At 36.2% G+C, this 24,965-nt stretch overlaps 2 protein-coding genes across 5 annotated transcripts; both read right to left on the bottom strand.

Annotated features, from left to right (window-relative positions):
• Positions 1-1,359: 1,359 nt before the first annotated feature.
• LOC110884984 (glycine-rich domain-containing protein 2) lies at positions 1,360-4,945 on the bottom strand. Of its 2 annotated transcripts, none has more exons than XM_022132661.2 (7): positions 4,598-4,821; positions 4,405-4,522; positions 3,664-4,047; positions 3,262-3,516; positions 2,663-3,183; positions 2,181-2,305; positions 1,360-2,107 (listed from the first exon to the last, which is right to left on the bottom strand). In XM_022132661.2, the coding sequence occupies exons 1-7, from the start codon at positions 4,789-4,791 to the stop codon at positions 2,094-2,096; spliced, it is 1,611 nt and encodes a 536-aa protein (XP_021988353.1). In that variant the 5' UTR covers positions 4,792-4,821; the 3' UTR covers positions 1,360-2,093. The 2 variants fall into 2 exon arrangements, with proteins under 2 accessions (XP_021988353.1, XP_021988352.1); XM_022132660.2 differs by having other exon boundaries at positions 1,436-2,102; positions 4,598-4,945.
• A 9,245-nt stretch (positions 4,946-14,190) lies between these two features.
• LOC110884985 (transmembrane protein 184A) lies at positions 14,191-22,332 on the bottom strand. Of its 3 annotated transcripts, none has more exons than XM_022132664.2 (7): positions 22,108-22,332; positions 21,761-21,954; positions 17,325-17,398; positions 16,920-17,069; positions 16,511-16,796; positions 16,168-16,401; positions 14,191-14,883 (listed from the first exon to the last, which is right to left on the bottom strand). In XM_022132664.2, exons 2-7 carry the CDS (start codon positions 21,905-21,907, stop codon positions 14,491-14,493), a joined length of 1,284 nt encoding a protein of 427 aa, XP_021988356.1. In that variant the 5' UTR covers positions 21,908-21,954; positions 22,108-22,332; the 3' UTR covers positions 14,191-14,490. The 3 variants fall into 3 exon arrangements, with proteins under 3 accessions (XP_021988356.1, XP_021988354.1, XP_021988355.1); XM_022132662.2 differs by having other exon boundaries at positions 21,761-21,940; positions 22,108-22,322; XM_022132663.2 differs by having other exon boundaries at positions 21,761-21,981; positions 22,108-22,312.
• Positions 22,333-24,965: the final 2,633 nt, after the last annotated feature.

The following is a 24,965-nucleotide window of genomic DNA, read 5'->3' on the forward strand; positions in this document are numbered from 1 at the left end:
TCTACAAGTTCATCAAACAACATAAAATTCAAAATTACTCTACAAGTAAATCATAATTACTATTTTTTTGATAATTAAGTATATCATAATTACTCAACTTTTGACAATTACTCTACTTATAGAATAGTTACGAAAATGTCACTGTTCTTTTTTTAGTTTTTCATGTCATTCGTACGTTTTATACGACAACCGTATTTGTATTTGTTCTTTTGTCTATTTTTGTTTTCACTCAACGTGTCTCCCTACGCTCACTTTTAGTATTCACCCATAAGTGATATGCAAGTTTAATTCATTTAGTTAAGTTTGAAACTTATTAGACCACACAACTAATAAATCAAGTAATAACATGATGTTTGCCACCACAAACGTTGTATGGGTTCAATTCTTTTTGATTGCAAGCTTAGGTGATTATTTGTTCATCGAAACCGGCTGATTCCGATGCTTTTTGAAATGAAACAAGTCATTTGATCTTTTGACTTGGCATTTTTCATATTTAAGACACGTGTTATTTTGATGCGGTGTTGTGAGCATAATCATTTCTTAAGGAACTGTATAGCCTGGCTTGAGAAGGACACTTTCTACATCGTTGAACAGAACTGATATTCCCTTATCGTAAACTTGTGATACGCTCAAAAGATTATAGCATAATTCGGGAACATAGTTCACATCTTCTAGAGTTATGGCATCTAAAACAACGTCTCCTAGTCCAATAATCTTTCCCCCTTTTTCGTCGCCGTCAAATGATTCGAAATCACCATCTATAGAAGCCCAAAGAGGTGAATAGGGTCCCTAAATAACGAGAGATATGTAAAAAGCATGTCCGATTACGCCTATTTCTAATCCTAAATGGAATGTACAATTTAGTAACCCGAGTAATCCTTACGAAAGCTATAATTCATCACATTCTTTTTACATTCAACAATACTATCCAGACAGCAGAGGATGAATTCTTACCCGGCACAACGCACGGGCTTAATTACTAGTTAAATAGAGAGATTATTTTCGTAAGCATGTCAGATTATCACAACTCGTTTTATGATCTATCTACTCATGAATAAATAACTTAAAACTTAAAATGGAATCACTAACACAAAATTGATACGAGAGATATGTAAAAAGCATGTCCGATTACGCCTATTTCTAATCCTAAATGGAATGTACAATTTAGTAACCCGAGTAATCCTTACGAAAGCTATAATTCATCACATTCTTTTTACGTTCAACAAGACTATCCGGACAGCAGAGGATGAATTCTTACCCGGCACAACGCACCGGCTTAATTACTAGTTAAATAGAGAGATTATTTTCGTAAGCATGTCAGATTATCACAACTCGCTTTATGATCTATCTACTCATGAATAAATAACTTAAAACTTAAAACGGAATCACTAACACAAAATTGATACAAGAATTGATACAGATCTTGTATCAAGGGTTTTGAGAGAAAAATAATAACATTTCTAAATAATATATCAAAATTTTAAGTAATTAAACAAAAACGTTTTAGTTACCAAACAAAGCTTGCTTATACAACTCATCACCACACTCCTCAACAGAATAACTCTTTGTGACATACCCCGTCTCTTCCCGTGCCATCACGGCCTTAGCATTCCAATACCACGGCTTAACATAAACCGATTTCGACGACGAGTCAACCACGAAGACCGACCCCCAGTCACGATCCCCGTGATTCGCTTCTTTCAACCGCTTTCTAACCAACAAACTCCCCACATCTTCCTTCCTCATTTCGGTCACACTCCTCAGCATCGTCATACTGACCAACAACACAAATGCCGCATCTTCCTCTGGCGCGAATTCCACCGCCGACAGCTTCCAGTTAACAAGACCCGTTGCTCTCCCACTCGTGTGTTCGTCTGAGAACCGAACAATGGTCACAAACCCGTCTTCCTGGTCCTTGTTTTCTTCGGTTTGGTACTGCATTTGTCGCCCGTTTAGTAACTGAACTGGTGGATCATTGGTGTTGGTTTTGATGTCGAAGTTCATGTCGGATGATATGGACAGTTCGTGTCCAGTCGAGAAGGTCCATGAAGCCCGCCATTGTCCCGATGGTGTGTTTGGTGTTGCGGTTGCGATCACTTTCTCTGTACTAGATTGTAAATGAGAATTGTGAGTGTGAGTTGATTAAATGATGTTATTTTTATGAGTTTTGAGAAACGTACCTGGAGCTTTGCCTATAGAGCCAGCAACGTAAGACCATGAGCCTTCGCGTATTTCTATGCATCGGTCTTCGCGTTTTACGACGGTGGGTTTGTTGCTGCCTCTTCTCCATACCCCTCCTGCTATTCTGCGATCGAAATCGAGCAAATGATGTTATTCATGTCACGAATGTGTTATATCAATTGGTCCAATTTGTGAGATTATAGTTTTTGGTATGTCAAATTGGGACGTATGTGACTTAATTGGGCTTTAGGAAAACTTGGGCCGGGCCTAAGCTAGGATTGTTTGGGCCGAGCCTTTGATGCCCAATTGTTAGGCTCAAATATAAATTTCCTACAGTTTTGTATTTTTATTCTTTTATTATTATTATTTTTTTAAATTTACCGGGCTGCAGTCCCTTTTTATTTTAACGGAAAATTTGGATCACTGACGGACCACTGGAGTAACATCGTGCGAGAAGAAAAAATAAATAAAGAAATGTAACCTCATCCGTATAACAAAACATTCTCTTCCAGCATGATCGAGTACTGTACGAGACAACCACCGTCCTTCTTGAGGCCGATACTGATTCATTTTCAGGATCACCTCCGACACCATGGCTCCCGAATCATCAGTCACTCGGTCTGGCACGGATTTCAACAAGTAAGGCGCTTGTGCAGGCGGGGTGATCGAGACAAACACCCTGAATCTTTGACCAAGCACCCCGTCTAAAGTGATCGATGGTGCTCTAAGCAACTCGTTCCACATAAACGTTTTGGATTCGAGTAGTTTACTTCCGTTGATACAAACTCCCCCTTTTCGTCTTAGTTCCACCACCATACCTTTCGTCCCGAATTCGCAGTAAAGATCAACCACTTTCTGCCATGAATCCGAAGGAACGGTGGATACGGGGTTGTTTAGTTTGAAATCGCGGTGACATCTAAGAAACTGGAACCGTAAAAACTCCTTTGAAACATCTGTTTGCAACGTCTTCGACATCGCAGTCTGCTTCACCAACATATTAACCTGTTATGTAAACAAACAACAAATGTTGTTAAGATCAAATGTCAGTATGTCACATAACTTCATAACACAATAACTGACCTCAAGCAGAAACCGAGGCAGCAATGGCCGGTACTTGACGTTAACATCAGTATCCGTAACTTCCCAGTGAATCAATGGTTTCACATTATCAATTGCAGCGCAACCGGCTTTCTCATACGGCTGATCAAACATTCTCTCCCAAAGCTTGTTCATCACCTCCAAATCATCCTCCTTTACAGACTCTCCAGACTCGACTATCTTCAACATATCGTCCTCCATATCCTTTACATCAATTGCATACGCTGTCGGGTAGCTCTGATTCATCAAACATGATTAAGTTTAATGTCCCGGGGGTGGGCTACTTGCTACAACTTTGTTTTCGTTTTTATTTTTATTAATAAACATTTGTCAGGGTACCGTCCCCTTTTCTAAAAAAATCGGTGTGTTAAAGTTTCTAATTACCTTATGAGTAATCCACATTAGTAGAATATCCGATGTGGGTACGAAAGCTGAGCAGCTATCGGCGAATCTTTGCAACATAAACAGAAATCCCTTGTATCGGTTTTTGGCAGCGATTAAGTACACGAGTTCTACCATATAAGGTTTGGAGAATTTGGTGAGTAGACATCTTTGCTTTGATATTTCTCCCAAAAGATAATCGGTTTGAAGAACATTTGTCTGAAGATCATCGGAGTTGGCTTCATTTTCGAAAGATTCAGATGGGTATCTGGAAATCCACTTTTCTTTACATCTTTCTAAAGCATAATCCTTGTTTTCTTGGTTAAAAATGGCCGGTTTTCCGATGAGTTTTGAGAATCTTGAATCACAGTATTGCCTGTAAGCTACCTAAAACATAGTAATCAAAGCTTTGTTAAGGTGTTTTTGAGCATGAGAGTTTTACTCAGGTTGTATCATAAACCTACACTAAGAAAATATTGTTTCATTTTTAATTCAAAAAGGTGCAATTTTGGTGTTAATATAAGTCCCTATTAGTTTTACTTTAGCCCCAAAAATTTGGTATATGCTAGACCGGACCACAAGTACCAAGCACGCTCATTGTATTTGTTACCGGTGGTCCGGTCTGGCTTTCTTATCCGGGCTTATGCTCCGGACTATATGAGTATGGGATGTTACGCTAAAAAGAATTAGAATTTAATTACGATTCTAGTATGGTATGCATACTATCGTTAAAGAAAGAAATACCGGATTTAGAGTGTGACAAAACCAAACCCATTCAACATCAAGTGGCGGAAGAATCATCGGTGGCTTGCCAGAATCTACCGTAAGATCAGACACCATCGGCATCCACAACTCATCGTACCTACGAATTAACAAATTGTTAATAATCTGATCACATGTTAAGTTTTAGTTAGTGTATGTCGTGTTATCTACCAACCTACGAACAGCTTCAACAAGAAGAGGTGTATGGTGGAGCCAATGAGACTCTGCAACATCTCTCAACAACCCAATGTTTTGTCTAGCAGCCGCCACCAGATCTAAGCTCAGCCGCAAGTTCTCATCGTCCGACACCTCGCTGAGGGTTCTCATCGACGGCGATGGGTGGTCGGAACTGGAACAAAACATGTGCATCAACAACCGAGGAAAATAATATTGGTCGTACTCATGGAATCAATTAAGGTAGAATAATAATTATTAAATGAAGAAAAATGGGAAAGTGACAAGTGATTGGCATGTGAGGTGGGGGTTTGTTTATTAGGGGAATGGAGTGTAAGGGGAGGTTTGTGGAGTGGTGGAGACTCGTGGCACTTTTGAGTAAGTGCACTCGAGAAGCTACAATAATTCTTCACTTTTAGCGGAAGTTGATGATGATGACAATTTAATCATTTTTTATTTAACGGCAACAAAACTTTATATATATAAATAGGGTGGAGATACAATAGCAAGTTTATTTGGCTAGGAAGGCTAGAAAGTGATCTTGACCATCCATTTAGTTAATCAAGGGCTAAGATTAAATGATAGAAATTGAAGGGAAGAAAAGAGGCGCGTGAGTTTGTTTAGTGGCATTCTAGTCGATCCAAGCCAATAGTTTCTCTCTCCTCCAATTCCCCCCCCCATTTTTAAACGTTAATAACTCTTTCATACGACATTATTTTTTTTATAAAAATTTCACCAAAAAAACGAGCGTTTTTTTACCTTTAAAACGAGTATACTATTGCTATATTTTCAAAAAAAATTTAAAAACCCAGTTGCGTAAAACGCAATAGAAAAACCCTCAGTTACGTAAAACGCAATGAAAAAAAAAACCAAAAAATGACATTTTTCTAAAACGCAATGCACCAAAAACACAAAGAAATGTCTTATTTGTAAAACGCAATGGCCAGAAAACACAAAGAAATGTCTTATTTCTAAAACGCAATAGCTTAGAAACACAAAAGAAAGTGTACTTTCTAAAACGCAATAGGCTGAAAACACATAAAAATGTGTTTTACCTAAAACGCAATGCACCAAAAACAAAAAGAAATGTCTTATTTCTAAAAGGCAATGGCCAGAAAACACTTAAAAATGTCTTTTTTCTAAAACGCAATGGACTGAAAAAGCATAAAAATGTGTTTTTACCTAAAACGCAATGACTAAAAACACTTCAAAAATGTGTTTATCTAAAACGTAATAGCCAAAAAAACACATAAAAATGTCTTATTTCTAAAACGCAATGGCTTAAAAACACAAAAGAAAGTGTATTTTCTAAAACGCAATTGACTGAAAACCCATAAAAATGTGTTTACCTAAAACGCAATGAACTAAAAACACTTCAAACATGTGTTTTTTCTAAAACGCAATAAAAATGTCCAGCCAAATTATGTTCTAACATGCCCAGTTAATTGTGTTACAAAATAGAAATAAACATAGATACATTGAGATTAAAAAAAACAATTGCGTTTTACAAATTCATTGGCATGTACAATTAAAATGAAAATCCATTAATTAATAATTAATAAAACTATTGCGTTTTATAATAAATGGTACTGAAAAGTCAAAAGTTGAATAATTAATAAAACTATTGCTAATTCTATACACACCCCCCCTTTTCCTGATTATACCCCCCTTGTGAGAGGAAAACTGTCGGTCCCACGCAGGCCCCACCTGTAAGTATGTGAGAGGAGGGGGGTGAAAAAAGTAGATAGGAGGGGTGTAGAAAGTAGCACCCTTATGAAACTCCAAAATCCAAAATTCTCTCACCATTGCAAAACCCATTTCTTTATGAGAGCAGCTCCACAACATTTGATGGAAGATAAAAGTGCAAGCCAAAAAATAAGGAAGCTACAAGTATTAACTAACATATCCTCACTTCTTTTGATTTCTAGATGTTTACAATATAAAAAACATCACGGATCTGAACGGTTTAGAACGCATTCAAGGTGAAAGAGGAAGAGATTGAGAAGAAATCGGAGGTTAGAGAACGTGTTCAAGCTCAATTACGACGAATTGAGGAGGAAATGATGGGTTTAATGACGATTTGTGAGGTTTGATTTGTGTTTTGAAGTGTTAATTGGTTGAATCTGGGGAAGATTTGTTTGAATTTTAGGGTTTTATTGAGATGTGAACTGGGGTTTTTTGTGCGTGAAAGATGACAGAGAATGTGAAACTGTGTTTAGACCAAAATACCCCTACGCGTCTAAATTAAAAAACATACGTGGATGGCTAAGATTACTTCCTATCCTTCCTAGCAAGATCAAACTTCCTATTTGATCCTTACCCTATATAAATAAAAAGAGAAAGCTAGAAACTGAGAACAAATACAAACACAGAAAAGAAGACAAACGGAGCGAAACAAGACAACTTACAGAACGTCTATGACCAGGGCCGGTCCAAGGGTAAGCCAAATGAGGCTTGGGCCTTGGGACACCAAAACTATAGGGCCTCCACAATTTGATAAAATCACAGTCCATTTATAAAAGATTTAGGGTGTGGGTTATTAACAAATTTATGGTTGGTAGTGTAGTGGTTTTGTATATGTATGGATGTTGGTGAGACCCGAGTTTGAATCCCTGGTTCACCATTTTTTTTCTTGTTTTTAAATTTTAACACAATCTTTCAAATAATTACACTTGGACCCTTCAAGTTTAACTTTCAATTACATACATTTTTTTTAGGAAAAAAGCCACAAGATTTTACTTCGCCTTAGGCCACCAAAATGGTTGAGCTGACCCTGTCTATGACATCAAATGCTACCCATTTTTTCCAAGCTGGAGTCGTTCATAGATATCCATATGAAAGCATCTTCCTTAATCTGAACCACAGATTTATGAACCGGAATAAAATCATCTTCAAACGTCTTCTTGTATCTAGCAAACCATATTCTCCAAACAGTGGCCAAAAGAACCGTATACACAATCCGCTTCCAAACTTTTCCACCCGGGCTCTTCTTTATATCAGCAAGCAAACAAACCTCAAAGAGAGTTAACGTTCTGGGGAAAAGTTATCCTCATCCACAATAGCAAGCTCCACCAAATACTTCTGGCCCATATGCAGTTGATAAAGATATGGTCGACATCTTCTTCAACTAAGCCGCAACGAGAGCATAAAGTGCCCGGTAACAGAACACCCCTTCGGACCAAACCTTCCTTAGACGCCACTTTTCCCATCAGCGCACGCCACACTAAGTAGTTGTTCTTACGCGGAGCCCAAGAGTTCCAGTTATACTTCCACTCGACATTATCGTTTTGAGCTCCAGCCAATAAAATGTCTAACCGAAGTTGTTTGGCAGAAAACAATTGCCCATCATCATTTTTCCAAGACCACACGTCTTTGTTCGCTTTGAATTCCACCATATTTAATTTACTCTGTCATGTAATTTATAGTACAAATTCGAACTTCCATCAATTTTTCCATTGAGAGAAGGTATTAATGAGAAGTACAAATTCGAACTTCCATCTGTCATGTAATTTATAGTTTTTATGTTGTGTTGATATATACAATTTCTAGTTGCATATAGTTTTTTTACTTCAGAACTTTTATTTTAATTTGTTAGATACATGATACTTTTAAATAAGATATTTAATTAAAATCGTTATTGTTCTAAACATAATAGAAACAAGTGAGTGTAATACATGAGAAATGATAAGTAAAAAAGTTGAGAACCGTATATTTGAAACTTGAAAGGTAAAGCCACAAAGTAAACATATGTTTTAAGACATTAGTCAACTTATTTATGATATGATCTATCTATCTCCCGACAACATTGAAATGACACCACATGTGGCATTCGATGATTTTAACGGAATACTTCCTATCCATTAAACCGACATACCACTAATTAATCATCAACGAGCCGACTTGACTCGATTTGTAATCCAGCCAAGCCCAAGCTAGGCCTGGAACAACTCGTGAGCTTGTAAACCAACTCGAATAATTTAATTTATGTATAAACTAGTAGAATCCCCCGTGCTTCGCGGCGGGCATTCAGTCGGTAACGTTTCTGTTCGTAATGTAATGACAATCGAAAGAGAAAACCCGAAAAACAAAGTCGTGATATACCTAGTTATTAATAAGTATTAAAATTTGTAAAACTTGGTTTTGATTACAACATCAATGCAAAACTCACAAATCACCCTCAAAGATTAAAACAATGAAATTTAATGTGTAGTAAAAATAACAGAATGTAAGCTAAATGCAAATGTATGCAGGCTAGTGTTTAACCCCTGTGTTACGGGCATAGGTCGTAAAACCGTGCGAAGTGGTAAGCAAACAATGATCAAAACCAGAAAAATCGTAAAACAAAAACACAAATTTACGCTGACAAAAACAAACGCAAACTTATACCTTGAGCTACCGTAAAACGCAAAAAACAATCAAATTTATAGCATCTTTAAATTATAAAAGGCAAAACTTCAGAGCCAAAAATAAAACATAGAAGTCTGAAGTACTAAAAACCAAATTCATTCATCCAAGACCAAGAATAAATAATATCTTGGTTAGATTTAATTATGTGAATGTATAATATGACGTGTAGAGTTGGCAGACTAAACCAACAAAAAAGAATCACTACAAGACAAAACAAAAAAAACCACACTCCTAAGTCGTACCATTCCGATCACCTTAGTTACAAAGAGAGATGGAACTTAAAGATTATTTTGGTAATTAAGTCTAAAATGATGGCTTCTTCTTATACTGTAGCTAATATGCTACGTGAATTGTTATTATATAGAATATAGAATAGAATTGTTTTCTCTAAAATAATTATATTATTTATAATACATATAACCATCAACTCTAGTGGTGACCATGGGTATTTAAGTTGCACCTATGGTAGGTTTGAGTGAGTTTTTCCCTACAGGTCTCAAGTTCGAGTCTGTGTGATAGGGGTTCCGCATTGAGGGGTTTAAATTTAGGATCTATTGTACGAGTGGGCTCTCTAGCACAGACCCGATTAAGACAGCATATGCTAGACCTCTGGACATTCACGAATAATTCACACCTTCCAAAAAAAATTATAATAGATGTAAAACAGAAACAAAACTATGACTTTTAATAAAACAAAAATAATAGTATGATTTGATGACATGAGAAGGGGTTCGTGAAGTGAAATGGAGCAGCTACCACATGGATTTGGTATGTAGGAATTATCCATTTTGTTTCTTTTTCTTTAACAGCATGAAAGATATTTGACAAAACTTATTACTTTTCTAAATCAAATGTTACATTAATGTAAATACAAAATATTTATGATATATCGTATTGAAAATATTACCAATTACAAGTTTCTCGGTACCACGTAAATAAACTTGTCTCTTAATGAAGAGGTCTTAGGTTTAAATCTAGGTAAAAGGAGGATTTTGTATTATCTACGTGTAAAGTAGAGTACAGTAACATTTGACGTTCAAAAAAAATTATTCATATGTGTTTAGGTTGGGCGTTGTGGTTGGCTACAAACCAAGTCAACCAATAATGCCCTGAGGGTGTTAAAGTGGGCGCCGCCCAAGGAGGCGTGAGAACATTCACAGTCGCAAGAGGGGGAAAGACGAGGAGCCATGTGCAGAGCAACCAATCACAATTTTTTTCTTTTTTTATTTTATTTAATTATTAGTTAAGTCACAACATGATAGTTAAAATGTAGATTATGTAAAGTTCATTGTCTACGTTAGGGGTGTTCAAAACTATCCATATCCGAAAATTCGATCCGAAATATCCGATATCCGAATCCGAAATATCCGAAAATTCGGATATCCGAAATATCCGAAAATTTAATTTTTATTTTTTTCGGATATCCGATATCCAAAGTATCTGAAAATATTCGAAATATACAAAAACTTATATTCGGATATCCAAAACTATCCGAAATATCCGGTTATGAATATGAAAAAATAATAAAAAAATGAAAATTAAATAAAAAGTTGGATTTTTAGATATCCGATTCACTATCCGATCCGAAATTTCAGATACGGATCCAGATAGTGAAATCTGGTATCCGAAAATTTCGCATATCCGAATTTTTGGATATACGGTTTTGAACACCCCTACCTGTTGGGATTTCCTCGTCCAAGAAGTTATCAGAAAGCTCGAGTCAACGACTCGAGCTTGACTCGAGCTTTCTGATATCCTCGGGAATATTACCTTGGATGCTGCAGTTTGTCAGATAAAGCATCTGCAGCATCCAGAGGTTTAATATCTCCAAAGGAAATGGAGATATATCAAAAGGATTATCTCCTAAGCTCAAGTGAGTTAAATTAGTTAGTTTAACAAGTGATTGCCATAAGAATTGTCCATTAAAAGAGTTGTTTTCGAGACTAAGATGCTACAAAGTTGTGCAGTATGATAAGCTGGAACTAATAGTTCCATGCAAAAGATTTGATATAAGTGAGACTTTTTGAAGCAACTCGAGGGAACAATTTAAACTGAAATCAACTGTTTCCATGAGTTGCTGTTCCGAAAAATTGATCTCTTTGACGTTGTTCGCGCAGTCGCAGACGATTCCTGTGAAGTTACCAACCGGGTTGTATTCAGTCCATGATGTGAAAATTTTTGTGTTTGGGTTTGATAAATTTGTTTTGAATTTGAGGAGGATTTGATGTGGGTTAGATTGGGAGGATGAGGGGATGATCATAAAAAAATATCCGGTTATGAATATGAAAAATAATAAAAAAATAAAATTAAATAAAAGTTGGATTTTTAGATATCCGATTCTCTATCTGATCCGAAATTTCAGATACGAATCCAGATATTGAAATCTGGTATCCGAAAATTTCGGATATCTGAATTTTTGGATATACGGTTTTGAACACCCCTACCTGCTGGGATTTCCTCGTCCAAGAAGTTATCAGAAAGCTCGAGTCGTCAACGACTTGAGCTTTCTGATATCCTCGGGGATAGTACCTTGGTTGCTGCAGTTTGTCAGATAAAGCGTCTGCAGCATCCAGAGGTTTAATATCTCCAAAGGAAATGGAGATATATCAAAAGGGTTATCTCCTAAGCTCAAGTGAGTTAAATTAGTTAGTTTAGCAAGTGATTTCCATAGGAATTGTCCATTGAAAGAGTTGTTTTCGAGACCAAGACGCTACATACTTGTGCAGTATGATAAGTTGGAACTAAGAGTTCCATGCGAAAGATTTGACCCATGTGAGACTTTTTGAAGCAACTCGAGGGAACAAGTTAAACCGAAATCAACTGTTTCCATGAGTTGTTGTTCCGAAAGATTGATCTCTTTGACGTTGTTTGCGCAGTCGCAGACGATTCCGGTGAAGTTACAAACCGGGTTGTGTTCGGTCCATGACGTGAAATTTTTGTGTTTGAGTTTGATAAATTTATTTTGAATTTGAGGAGGATTTGAAGTGGGTTAGATTGTGAAGATGAGGGGATGATCATAAAAAAAATATCCGGTTATGAATATGAAAAAATAATAAAAAATTAAAAATTAAAAAAAATTGGATTTTTAGATATCCGATTCACTATCTGATCCGAAATTTATACGGATCCAGATAGTGAAATATGGTATCCGAAAATTTCGGATATCTGAATTTTTGGATATACGGTTTTGAACACCCCTACCTGTTAGGATTTCCCCGTCCAAGAAGTTATCAAAAAGCTCGAGTCGTTAGCTCTCTGATATCCTCGGGGGATAGTACCTTGTATGCCGCAGTTTGTCAGATAAAGTAGATAAAGTGTCTGCAACATCCAGAGGTTTAATATCTCCAAAGGAAATGGAGATATATCAAAAGGGTTATCTCCTAAGATCAAGTGAGTTAAATTAGTTAGTTTAACAAGTGATTTCCATAGGAATTGTCCATTGAAAGAGTTGTTTTCGTGACCAAGATGCTGCAAACTTGTGTAGTATGATAAGTTGGAACTAATAGTTCCATGCAAAAGATTTGATCCACGGAAGACTTTTTGAAACAACTCGAGGGAACAAGTTAAACCGAAATCAACTGTTTCCATCAGTTGTTGTTCTGAAAGATTGATCTCTTTGACGTTGTTCGCACAGTCGCAGACGATTCCGGTGAAGTTACAAACCGGGTTGTGTTCACCCAAAAAAAACCTAACCCCCCACCCCCCAAAAAAAAACCTAACCCCCCCCCCCAAGCTAAAATGCTAAAAACTAAACCCCCAAAAAACCTAAAAAAATTCTAAAAAAATAAAAAAAAATCGAAATTTTTTTTTAATATTTTTTATGTTAAAATCGCTACTTTTAGTAGCCAAAAAAATTGTGTGTTTTTTAGCTATTTTTAGGCATTTTTGGTTGTGTTCACATTGATTCTTGCGGTTCTCGCAATAAAGGGTGGTTCCTAACGGATCTTTGTCCTAGGGTAGGGATCCTAAGAGAAGTCTACCCTATTTGAGAAACTTGAGAAGCATTCTGGACCACACATTTTTCTAAGCTTTTCATAATATACACATATGTATAGTTTAAAATTGACTATATACATATATGTATATTGTCAAATCTTGAATTATACACATATGTATATAGTCAGTTTTAAACTATACATATGTGCATATTACGAAAAGTTTAGGAAAAATGTGTGGTCTATAATGTTTCTCAAGTTTCTCAATTAGTCTAGTGCTTCTTACATGATCCTAACCCTATATATATAGAATAAGTATAATGTACTTCACGGCTTAACGTACGTGAAGTAGAGAGATTAAGCATGTATATTATGAAAAGTTAAAGTAGAAGGAACGTATGGTAAAGATAGTAAAGAACAAGGGTTAAAAAGATAAATAGTTAGCAAGTTAAAGTATAAGGACTAAACATATATATATACAATAATACAAAGTTAACTAATGAGGGCAAATACCTTATTAAAGTCAAGGGATTAAACATGTATATTATGAAAGTTAAAGTAAAAGGATTGTATCGTAAATATAGTAAAGAACATCGGCTACAAACATAAAAGCTGAAACATTAAAAAGTAAAAAAAAAAAAAAAAAAAGGGAAAAAAGTCGAATATAACTTGAATTAAGAATGGACCAAATGGGATTCTAGTAAATAAGTTTAAAACTAAGGTTTTTGTGTATACTCTAATTAAGAACTTGTGTTTTAGTAATAGTTATAATATAACTGGACGATTGCTTAGAAACAGTAGTGAAAGGAGATCTTTGTAATTATATAAGACATTTTTTTTAGTCCAGGAGTAGGCTTCTTTAGTCACCAGAAGCTTCATCTTTGTTTAAAAAAAACCCAAGAGCTTAATCTTTGTTCAAAAAAACCCAGAAGCTTCATCGACCAAGTTCATCTCGAGAGGTTCCTCTGCATAATTTGAAGCCTTCCTTCTCCTTTAGTCATCTAGGCCGGTTACAATTTTCAGACTGGACCGAACCATCAATAGTTCAAACCGTCGAACAAAACCATGAACAGAACCGTTTAGATCTCAAGCAAGCAGATTTTAACGCTTTGGAAACATCCCTAATTCTCTACCACTATGCTTGCATTGAAGAAAGCAAGCATCTATCTTCAGGTTAAACTTCGAACTCGTCACAAAACATCGTTTCATGTAAGCTTACTACAAACTAATAAACGAAACCAACAAACCAAAGGAGATTAAACATTTAGGACGTATAGTAATCATTTGGCCAAGCACGGTCGTGTAACGTCACATTACTTAATGTACAACGCCACCAACAAACACCACACAAATCACACAACGTACTACATCTATAAAGAACATCATTGACAAAAAGCGTTTCTTTACGAGACATGTACAACCCTAACACGGGCAACTATATCTTATGAAAACCGAGATAACCGAAAGCCTCAACCGCATGCTACCTCTTAACAAATTAACATTCACAAACCACTAAATACGCGCTAGTTTAACAAGTTAAATCTTTGCCAGATCATCTAGTCTCTGATTCTTTCACTGCGGGTACTTCATCAGAGTAAGTGGACATATCAATATCTACTAGTGTAAGATCAAAGGGTAGCGAATCCGAGACATCGGCTAGCAATGACGTATCCATGGTCTCAACTTCTTTCACGCGAGTATTATTCTTTTTATTGTTGTTATTATTATTTTCGGGTGTGATGCCCCCTGAAGACGATGAAGATGATGACAGGGTGGTTAGTTGTATGTCGTCTAACTTGTTTGCGGCAAAGTCTTTGCTTTTTCTAACAGCGTCCATCTCTGAACCGATTGGGACAAAGGTGCGTGCCCTGTACTTTGTACCCCCTTCTTCACCGGAATCACTGCTATGGTTGTAGAGCACGTAATCATGGTATGTTGGTGCAAACTGCAAGGAATGTGAAATGAGTCAAATGACCATCATCAAGGTGCAGATACATAATGTCATTTAATACGTTATAAACCCCTGGATGTCACACTAGCCAATGCAAAAACAAAGGTTCGGTAACAAGCATATAAATAAATATTCTTGTTTCGCTTTCGGACCTGCAAACACCTTGCGTCCCAAAATAACTGTTCACTAGATAATAACACGAATCTTAGGAAAAGTATTATTATTGAAGCTATTATTTCGTAAAATGACAGTTTTACCCTTTACCAATTACTTGATGCTTTCTTTGAGTTTTGTAGTCCTTTTTAATATGGGCAATATGCCAAGCCTAATCAATCGTACCTAATCGTTTTCAGAAGTGGACAATCACTTTGAAACAAATTAAAATAGAAAAGTGAACAATAATTTTGGAACGGAGGGAACATAGCCTTAAACTTGATTACAAAAATTATGGTATCACGGTAATAATCTGAGACTTCAGATAATTACGAAGTTGTATGCATTAAAAATAAACAGGCAATGTCCACCAATATGGCCAGCTTCCGTTTAGGCTATGTTTTCTAAATTTGACCGTTCAAGATAACCCATAAACCATGACCCGAATTGATCCATCTATAAGTAACGGATCAAAATTACCGAGCTCTAATAAAAAAATTCCTAGTTGAAGTGTTCTTCATTTTACCTTTTTCTAGGGGTGTACATGGGTTGATTTTGGGTCAGTTTTGTGCTCAAACCGAACCAAAACCGAAATTTCATTTTTTCCGTTTTAGTAAAACGATTGGTTTCGATTTTATTAGTATTAGATAATAGTTCGGTTCAATTCGGTTATGGGCCAGCTTTCGGTTTTACATTTAGACTCGAAATGCTTAGGCCTGATAAAATTGGCCGGAGATAACAAATTTGGGCTAGAAACGTTTAGCCTAAAACTTTCATTAACCACTTATTAGTGAATAGTGAATTTGGGCCTAAAACTTTTGGGTTACAATAATGAATTTGGGCCGTAAATCCAATAACGAACATTAGAACAAGTTCGGTGCGGTTCGGTCTTGGAATGAGGTATAACCGAAACCAAACTGTAATTTTCGGTGTTCAAAAGAAAAAAACAAAACCAAATTTGTTGGTTACTTTGGTGCGGTTTGGTGGATTTATTCGGTTAGTCGGATTTTTTTCTCACCCTTAATACTTTCTACATTTCTTGCAAGTATACTAGATGTTTAGAAGTGAGAAGTCAACTAAAATGGTATGAAGTGACGATTAATCTAAAGATAAAGAAGAACAGACCTGGTGAACAGTGTCATGATAAAAGTCATTCAGCTTCAAAGCATGTGCAAGGCTAGCTGTAAAACCATGGGACGCACCAACGTTCGCACCGGCATACTCTTTGTATGGAAATGCATATAGATGGCCTACTGCAGCGATAAGCATCTCAACACAAATGATGAAGTTTTGGAACTCAGCTGCTTCCTCTGCGTTTTTTATGAGTTCATATTTCGCAGCAAGAAAAACCAAAACACCCTGAAAGTAAAACAAGACCAATGAAACCTATTAAACACTAATCCGTAGGATTACGATCTGTTTCACGGTTTTTCAATGATGAAATTTAGAAACAGGTGAGAAGTGCTACCTGCCAATACGTCAGAAAGACGACACTCTTGATGATGATGAACTTTGGAACGGGATTAAATGGCTGGAGCATATCCCTGCATGCCATGTAAAACAATGCCAAAGCGTACAAAGCCATAGTGTAAGAAATAGTGTATATAATTGTCAGATATAAATATGCTTGTGCCACGCTGAAATTGCCATCATGATATTTCCCGTTGGCATAAAGTACAAAAGTAACCGCCACCAATATAGGTTTGAGAATCACAAACTGCAAACACCCTTGTTTGCATCTCCTTATAAATCGCCTGCACAACAAATTTTAAAAACGTAACTAAACAAAGGTGTATATATATAAGTATATAACCCAAGATTTATACTTGAAACAGAATAAACACAAAAAGTCAAATAGGGCATATTTGACCCGTTACCCGTCTAGTGGAATGGGAGGGAAGCAACATGTCATCAGACACCAGTTTGACTTGAGAACGCGTCCGGTTAGACTTAAAACAACGGCACCAGGACCACCGACCCATGCGAGGCACAGTGACAGAAAATTATATATAACCCAGGCTTCATACCTGTAACGATATATAAATAGATTATTATATATCACCTGCTTAAAAGCCAGCACACGAAAGTGTTAACTGACAAGTTTGTAATTACTTAATGTTTGTTAAACCATACAAAGAAGCTCGCATAATGGTAACCGATCCTTTACTTTTCATCCTTAAATATCATACTAATTAAAAAGAAATACATTACAAAAAAAAAAAAAAAAAAAAAAAGAACGCCACAAACATTCTATCATGTATAATTAAGTATAGCATGCTCACACTTCTCGGATAGAATTGAAGTAGATTGAGCTCTTATTGAATACAAGCGACAGAAAAGACATCAACGCATAAACCTGTTAATAAGAATGAATCATTAGTAAGTGTAACACGCAATAAGATCATAAAACCACAAAAAGAACTATATGACAAAATCAAGAAAAATTTATTATACATTAATGAATATTGACCCTATGTAGTTAATATCCCGATATATCATTGATATATCGGTTATCGGTCCCCTGCCGAGATATCGGTACAAAATATCGGTCAGAATATCGGTACCGATAATATCAGCGATATTGACCGATATTGGACCGAGATTTGACCAATATATCACCGATTTTCCCGATATCAGTACCTTTCTTCTTAGTTCTACTATCTGTCTTTTTTCTTATTGTTCCTATTAGTGTTTTAAGTCTTAATTGTTAGTTGTTATTGTTAAATACTTAAATGTTAGTGTTTTAAGTCTTAGTAAGTTCCTACTTACTACAATTGTTAATGTTTTGCAAGTTGCAAAGGTTAACTTGTTAATGGTAGGAGAGTATACTGAATTGTTAGTGTTAAATTGCTATATATATAAATTTAGCATGATATTAAACTTACTGATATCCCAATGATATCCTACTGCGATAACCGATATCTCAAATATTTGTCCTTAACCGATATCCGATATTTTACCGCATTAACTACTTAGTATTGACCGCGAAAAACTAAAGCATTAACACTGGAATCAATGGTATTATGTATTATCACTACGCCATGCCAAACGAGATAAAATTCAGGAGACAAACAAACGAAATTTTTTGGAAGATAAGGAAAAGATGAAAGAGATAACCCTTTCAATAGCCATCAAGAAAATCATCCTTTAGAATAGTCTAGTTAACAAACAGAAAACAGACAGAAAAACCACCAATAGAAACTTTGTTCTATATTACTGCAAACTTGAACATTGGGAAATACCCTATTCTCTTGAGTTGTACTACAATTAACACTATAACTGAAGGATCAAAACGTGCATTCGTTAAAAATGATTTAACTTTTTGTTGAAAAAGTTTACATTAATATATGGTTGCCTCCAAAATGCAACTAAAGATAACTTCACAAAAAGATTTTGCCTCAAGATAATATATGAGAAAATGTCAAACTTTGTAGAGCTGATAGTAAGTAAAAGGGCACAATGAAAAGTAGAGTCTGATATGCCAAAACCAACTCATACGTCATAAGTCTACCAATCACACTTGGGCCCTAGTTGGTATCACTAAATAGCCAAAAAAGAACGGCAAGGTTCATTCCATTCAAAGAAGCAAAACATGTTTGTTAAAACTGGAAATCATATAACTTATCCTTGCAGGAATGTCATTCCTTCAAATACAATGGTTTGCATTCCTCATGGATCCCCCTTTTTAACTCTGTTACCATAGGGAATGAATATTAGCGAATATACACATCGATCGTTTCTGTGAATCAGTTACTAAATACTAATCCCGTGTAATCTCACTGAGTCGGCCTCTTAATAAGATTGTATTTTGTGCTTAAAACTTCACGTAGAAGATGCAAAATCATCCATAGTTCTTCATCAATTTATAAACTAGTTCCAATCCAACCAAAGGAATGTATTATGTGCCTTCCTCTTTTCTGTCTATATCAAGCCTTAACAATGAAAATTAGGTTTTATGCATATCATTGAGTAAACTTCTGTTTTGCTCCCTGTGGTTTGGTCGTTTTAATGGTTTTGCCCCAATCCATTAAAAATAGCCATTTTACTCCCTGATGTTTCGATTTATTGCCAGTTTGCTCCATGGCCTTAACTTCATCCATATTGGATGTTAACTGGAAGGGTATTTTCGTAATTTAAAATATAAAGATTATATTATATATAATAATAAAGGTATTGTCACTAGTTTCCAAACTTCAATCCATATTCAAGAATCAAATCAAATTCCCAGAACTTCAATCAAAATTCAAGAATCAAAATCAAATTCCACATTACATCTTCTAAACCAAATTGTATGAAATCCACCTGCAAGAAAAGTCATGTTTATTCTTTATTCTTTATCATTATTAGTTCATCTCCCAAACACCACAACCTTTCTAGATCCAGATCTAGATCCATCTTCATCTTTTCCCACTTAACACCCACCACCATTCTTTGCCGCACACCCACCATCACTATCAACCATCTTCATCGAACCCACCACCAACCTCCGTTTCATGACCACATCCTATTCAGATTTGATGTTTTTGTGATGTTTTTTGTCATGTTTTGTTGCAATTACTGCTGTGGATTCTGGAAGTAAGGATTTGGAGTTTCTGGATCTGAAAGATGTTGAAAAGATGGAAAAGATTTCATCTTTTTCTCCTAATTCAGTATGGATCTTTTTTTGTGTCTGATTAATTTGCTAGAGGTCATGTTTTTATGATCTTTTTAGTCTATTTTAATGTTCTTGCATTGATGCATATGAATTTTTTGGATCTTTTACTAGTCAACCTGTGACTTTTGATGTTTAAATGCTTATTGTTCATTGATCTTTAAAATCTACAAGAATTATTGTTTGATGTAAGACACATTGATAATGTCACTTAGGTAAAAGAAACTAAAGGAACTCTGTATTATACAAGAATTTGAAGCCTTTGGTTGACACCTAAAAGTCAAAATGAACTCTTTTTATGATTTTCTTATAATTCTGAATCTTTTTTTATCACTGTTTTAGTTAAAGTTTATGATCCTTGTTTGATGTTCTTGTCCCTTCAATCCAGTATAGATCTTTTTTTATCTCAGTTTTTTGTTAAAGAGTTAAAGTTCATGATCTTTGCAAAAACCCACCAAAAACCTTCAACTTTTACATGAGCTGATAATGATGTTTACAAAAACCCACGAAAAACCTTCAAATTTTCGAACCAAAGATGTCCATAAATCTCCCAAACAATGATGAATTTCGAAATTTTGTTCGGTGGGTTTTGTTCGTCTCGAAAAGTTACACAATTTTCACCCAAGAACCGCTTGATTTCATTAAGAATTAAAGGAGATATGGTGTCTAATTGTGGTGGTGGAAGTGGTGGCAGTGTCTGGTGGTGAAGGTGGTGAGCAAAAGGTAAAGAGATAGAGTGTATAGAGAGAGAGAGAGAGAAGAGAGAGGGTAGAGAGAGGAGAGATGATCAGATGAGTTTTTGTTATATTTTATTATTATTATATAATATAATCTTTATTTGTAGTTTACTAAAATACCCTTAGTTTTATATTTTAAATTACGAAAATACCCTTCCAGTTAACATACAATATGGATGGAGTTAAGGCCATGGAGCAAACTGACGATAAAATCGAAACAACAGGGAGTAAAATGGCTATTTTTAAAGGATTGGGGCAAAACCATTAAAACGACCAAACCACAGGGAGCAAAACAGAAGTTTACTCTTGATTATTTTTATCACAGTTTGCATATACCCGACATACATGATATCTTGCAAATATCCATGTTCGATAAAACGCTTGAATAAAATCTTATTTAGGCATGAACTCAAACAATCTCTTTTTTTTCTTGGAATTTTCATGCAACTAGTAATAACAACAATAAGAGGATTATTATATGAATATAAGAAACTCAATTCACATAAAGTCATAAAAATATCTTCTTAAATCCGTAGGTGAAAACTTTAGGACTAAAATAACGGCTAATTCTAAAAGTCTCCTCATGTTACAAGCATTGGATATGTTGTGTTCATGTCCAGTTGTTTCTAGTTATTTTTCTATCTACCTACCTAAACAAGAAAACTAAAATATGGCAACATGCCATGTACACTCCCTACTTGGTTTAGGCTAGAACCGCCTGCCCCATAGTTGTTAATGGCGAATAGCAACAAATAGCGATAAGGTATCTATACGCTACATAGCGAATAGCGATAATAGCTGGCGGCTATTTATAAATAGTGACACATGAGAAAAGAAAATTTTTAAAATTTTATATGTATATTATATCAAAATAGGCTGGTATATATGCTATTTTACATGTATATTTAACAAAAACCTAAAATCCAGCTATTTTATAGCTATATTTAATTGCTATTTATATTAAAGAAACAAAAATAAAAAATAAATTGTCGCTATTATCGCTATCTATCACTTCAACCCTAATAGCCAGCCTAGACTAGCGATCGCTACGCTCGCTATTGACAACTATGGTCTGCCCTAGCTTGCGGCCTATGCCTCCACAACACCTAACAATGAAGATGACATTAACCCAGAGGCCAGGCAACAACAAGGAATCATCAAAGTCACTGAAGAGCATCCTTACAAACCGACATAAAAAGGTCCTAGCCTATCTGAATTTTAACACAAACAAGTTCACCATATGTACTGAATTCCTATATTATTAGTCACATATAACTTCCTACCACATATACAATTCAAATAATCAAAAAAGAAAGAAGCAGAAACTCACAGGAACCATGAAAATGATGCGAACGATGTATCGCTGATAGGTAGGCTCAGTATAATTCAAGAGATGCCGGTAAATGTGAAGAAGCGCCAATCCAATCGCCCCAACAGTACAAGGAAGCGCCACTAATATATAATAAACCGGCCCCATTTCACCGTCACAACACACACACCCCTTTTCCCCCTGAAATCAACAAACTATACAATAACTTGTTTTGCAAGTCACTATATATTGGAATCAGTTGTTGTAAACAAAACCCTAACCCTAACCGTAAAATAATGAATCATGGATACAAAATTAGTGGAATTAAAGGGATGAATTAGTGGAATTAAAGGGAAGAAAAGACGGACCTTGGTGAGAATTGATGAGGGGGATTGGGGTTGATGAAGGTGAAGATGATGGATCTGAATGAGGGATCTATGTATGTATGTATAATGTATGCAGTTGCTTTGGAAGGCGAGTGATGGAACGATAATATCGGGTAAGATAATCGATTTGCAGGTGATAATGGCTTTGGAGGTTTCTAATAATTGTCGGCTAATTTTCCAGCTACAATCTTGTTTGTTTAATCAAGTTATTAGGTTGCTTTACCGTATATTTAAATGGGGAAAATGCAATGTCTTAAAAACCGGTTTTTAAATCAAACCAGATTAGGCTAAAAAATGGTTTAACCGGTTGAACCAGGTTATACGGAGCGGTTCAATCGGGTTTACTAGCTAATTCTATAATTTCATAAATTATAACATCAACTCAAAAGTTAATCCAAAAATGCATGATTACATATTAAAAGATGATCCAAAAGTAAATCCATAATAAAAAATAACCCAAAGGATAATCGAAACCATTCAATTTTCCAAGCTCTTTTAAATGAAAGTGTACAATATGTTTAAGTCATTTGAGTGTTGAATACATCAACTATTTTCGTTTCATACAATATTAAATAAGAACTTTTAGTTACGAATAATCATAATATATAAAAATTACGTAAGATAAGTAACATATATAATAAAAATAAGTAACAACCCAAACAAAAATAACCCTGGGCCACTACATTCGCCTTGTCAGGATGATAGCGAATTTCGCAGTCGTAGTCGTTAAGCAATTCCACCCAACGTCTCTGTCGCATGTTCAGTTCCTTTTGGTCAAAGATATACTGAAGGCTCTTATGGTCAGTGAAAACCACACACTTAGTACCATACAGGTAGTGTCGTCAGATCTTTAACGCAAACACAACTACTCTAAGCTCCAGATCGTGAATAGTATAGTTTTTCTCATGTACCTTGAGTTGATGAGAGGCATAAGCAATAACCTTGTCCCGTTGCATGAGTACACAGCCCAAACCACGGTTCGAGGCATCACAATATACCACGAAATCGTCATTTCCATCGGGTAGAGTAAGAACAGGAGCGTTACACAAAAGGGTCTTAAGGGTCTGAAAAGATTCCTCTTGCTCGGGACCCCAAGCAAAAGGTCTCTCTTTTTGAGTCAATGATGTGAGAGGTTCAGCAATCTTAGAAAAGTCTGAAATGAATCGACGATAATAGCCCGCCAATCCTAGAAATGAACGAATCTCAGATGCGGACTTCGGCGTACCCCAATTCTTCACTACTTTGATTTTAGACGGGTCAACATGAATACCTTGCTGACTAATGACATGACCAAGAAATTGCACTTCCTCAATCCAAAACTCACACTTAGAAAATTTAGCATACAAACGTTCACCACGTAAAAGTTCAAGCATCAAGCGTAAATGACGGGCATGATCAGCTTTAGACTTAGAATAAATGAGAATATCATCAATAAAGACTATCACAAAACGATCGAGATAGGGCTTATAAACACGATTCATAAGATCCATAAACACAGCGGGTGCGTTGGTCAATCCAAAAGGCATGAACACGAACTCGTAGTGCCCATAACGAGTACGAAAAGCGGTTTTGGGTACATCATCTTCGAGTACACGAAGCTGATGATAACCAGAACGAAGATCGATTTTTGAGAAACAGGACGCGCCTTGTAGTTGGTCAAATAGATCGTCGATACGAGGAAGAGGATACTGATTCTTAACGATAAGCTTATTAAGTTCACGGTAGTCGATACACATACGGAACGAACCATCTTTCTTCTTGACGAACAGCACAGGAGCACCCCACGGAGAGGTACTTGGGCGAATGAATCCTTTGTCGAGCAATTCCTGTAGTTGGCTAGATAATTCTTGCATCTTGGAAGGTGCAAGACGATAAGGAGCCTTGGCGACAGGAGTCACACCAGGTATGAGATCAATACGAAAGTCAACGGATCTAGGAGGAGGAAGACTAGGAAGATCTTTAGGAAAGACATCGGGGAAATCACACACTACTGGGACATCGCTTATGTTCTTCCCTTTGCCCTTTTGTTCCACTACATGGGCCGATAAGGCAAAGTTCTGTTTGCGTAAGCATCTGCTCGCTTGAGTGCATAACATCAACCTTAGTCCTTTTGAAGGTCGGTCTCCATAGACATGCAAAACATCACCGGATGGAAGAGGTAAACGAACGAACTTCTCGTGACAAGCAATATCGGCATGGTTCTTACGTAACCAATCCATACCGATAATGACATCAAAACTACCCAATTGCATGGGTATTAGATTAATAGTAAACACATGGTCGTTAAGAACCAAGGAACAACCATAGAGAATAGAATCAACTAGAATAGACTTCCCATCTACAATCTCCACCGAAAACGACTTAGGTAACTTAGAGCGTGCACAATTTAACAAGGATTCAAATTCCACGGACACAAAACTTCTATCGGCACCAGTATCAAATAGAATCGAAGCGTAGAGGTTATTCACAAGAAACGTACCATTAACGACGTCATTGTCGTTACGAGCCTGATTAGCATTGAGGTTGAAGGCTCGTCCACGAGCGGCTGGCTGTTGGTCCTGGTTTAGCTGAGGACACTGATTACGGAGGTGAGTAGTATCTCCACACTTGTAGCATGCACGAACAGTGTTGACTGGCCTCGGATTTTGCGGAGGTGCTGGAAGTGCTGGTAGGGCTGCTTGAGCTGGGGCTTGCTGAGCTAGCTGTGCAGGGTTAGCTTGACGACCATAAGGAGTCGTGTGACCATAGCGATTACAGTTGGTGCTTAAACGACATGCAGAACTCTTCTTCAAGCTTCAACTGTTCATGGGGAGGGCATAATTCAAGCATCATCATTTCTC

This window comes from Helianthus annuus, chromosome 10 (genome assembly GCF_002127325.2).
Source record: "Helianthus annuus cultivar XRQ/B chromosome 10, HanXRQr2.0-SUNRISE, whole genome shotgun sequence".
Lineage (NCBI taxonomy): Eukaryota > Viridiplantae > Streptophyta > Magnoliopsida > Asterales > Asteraceae > Helianthus > Helianthus annuus.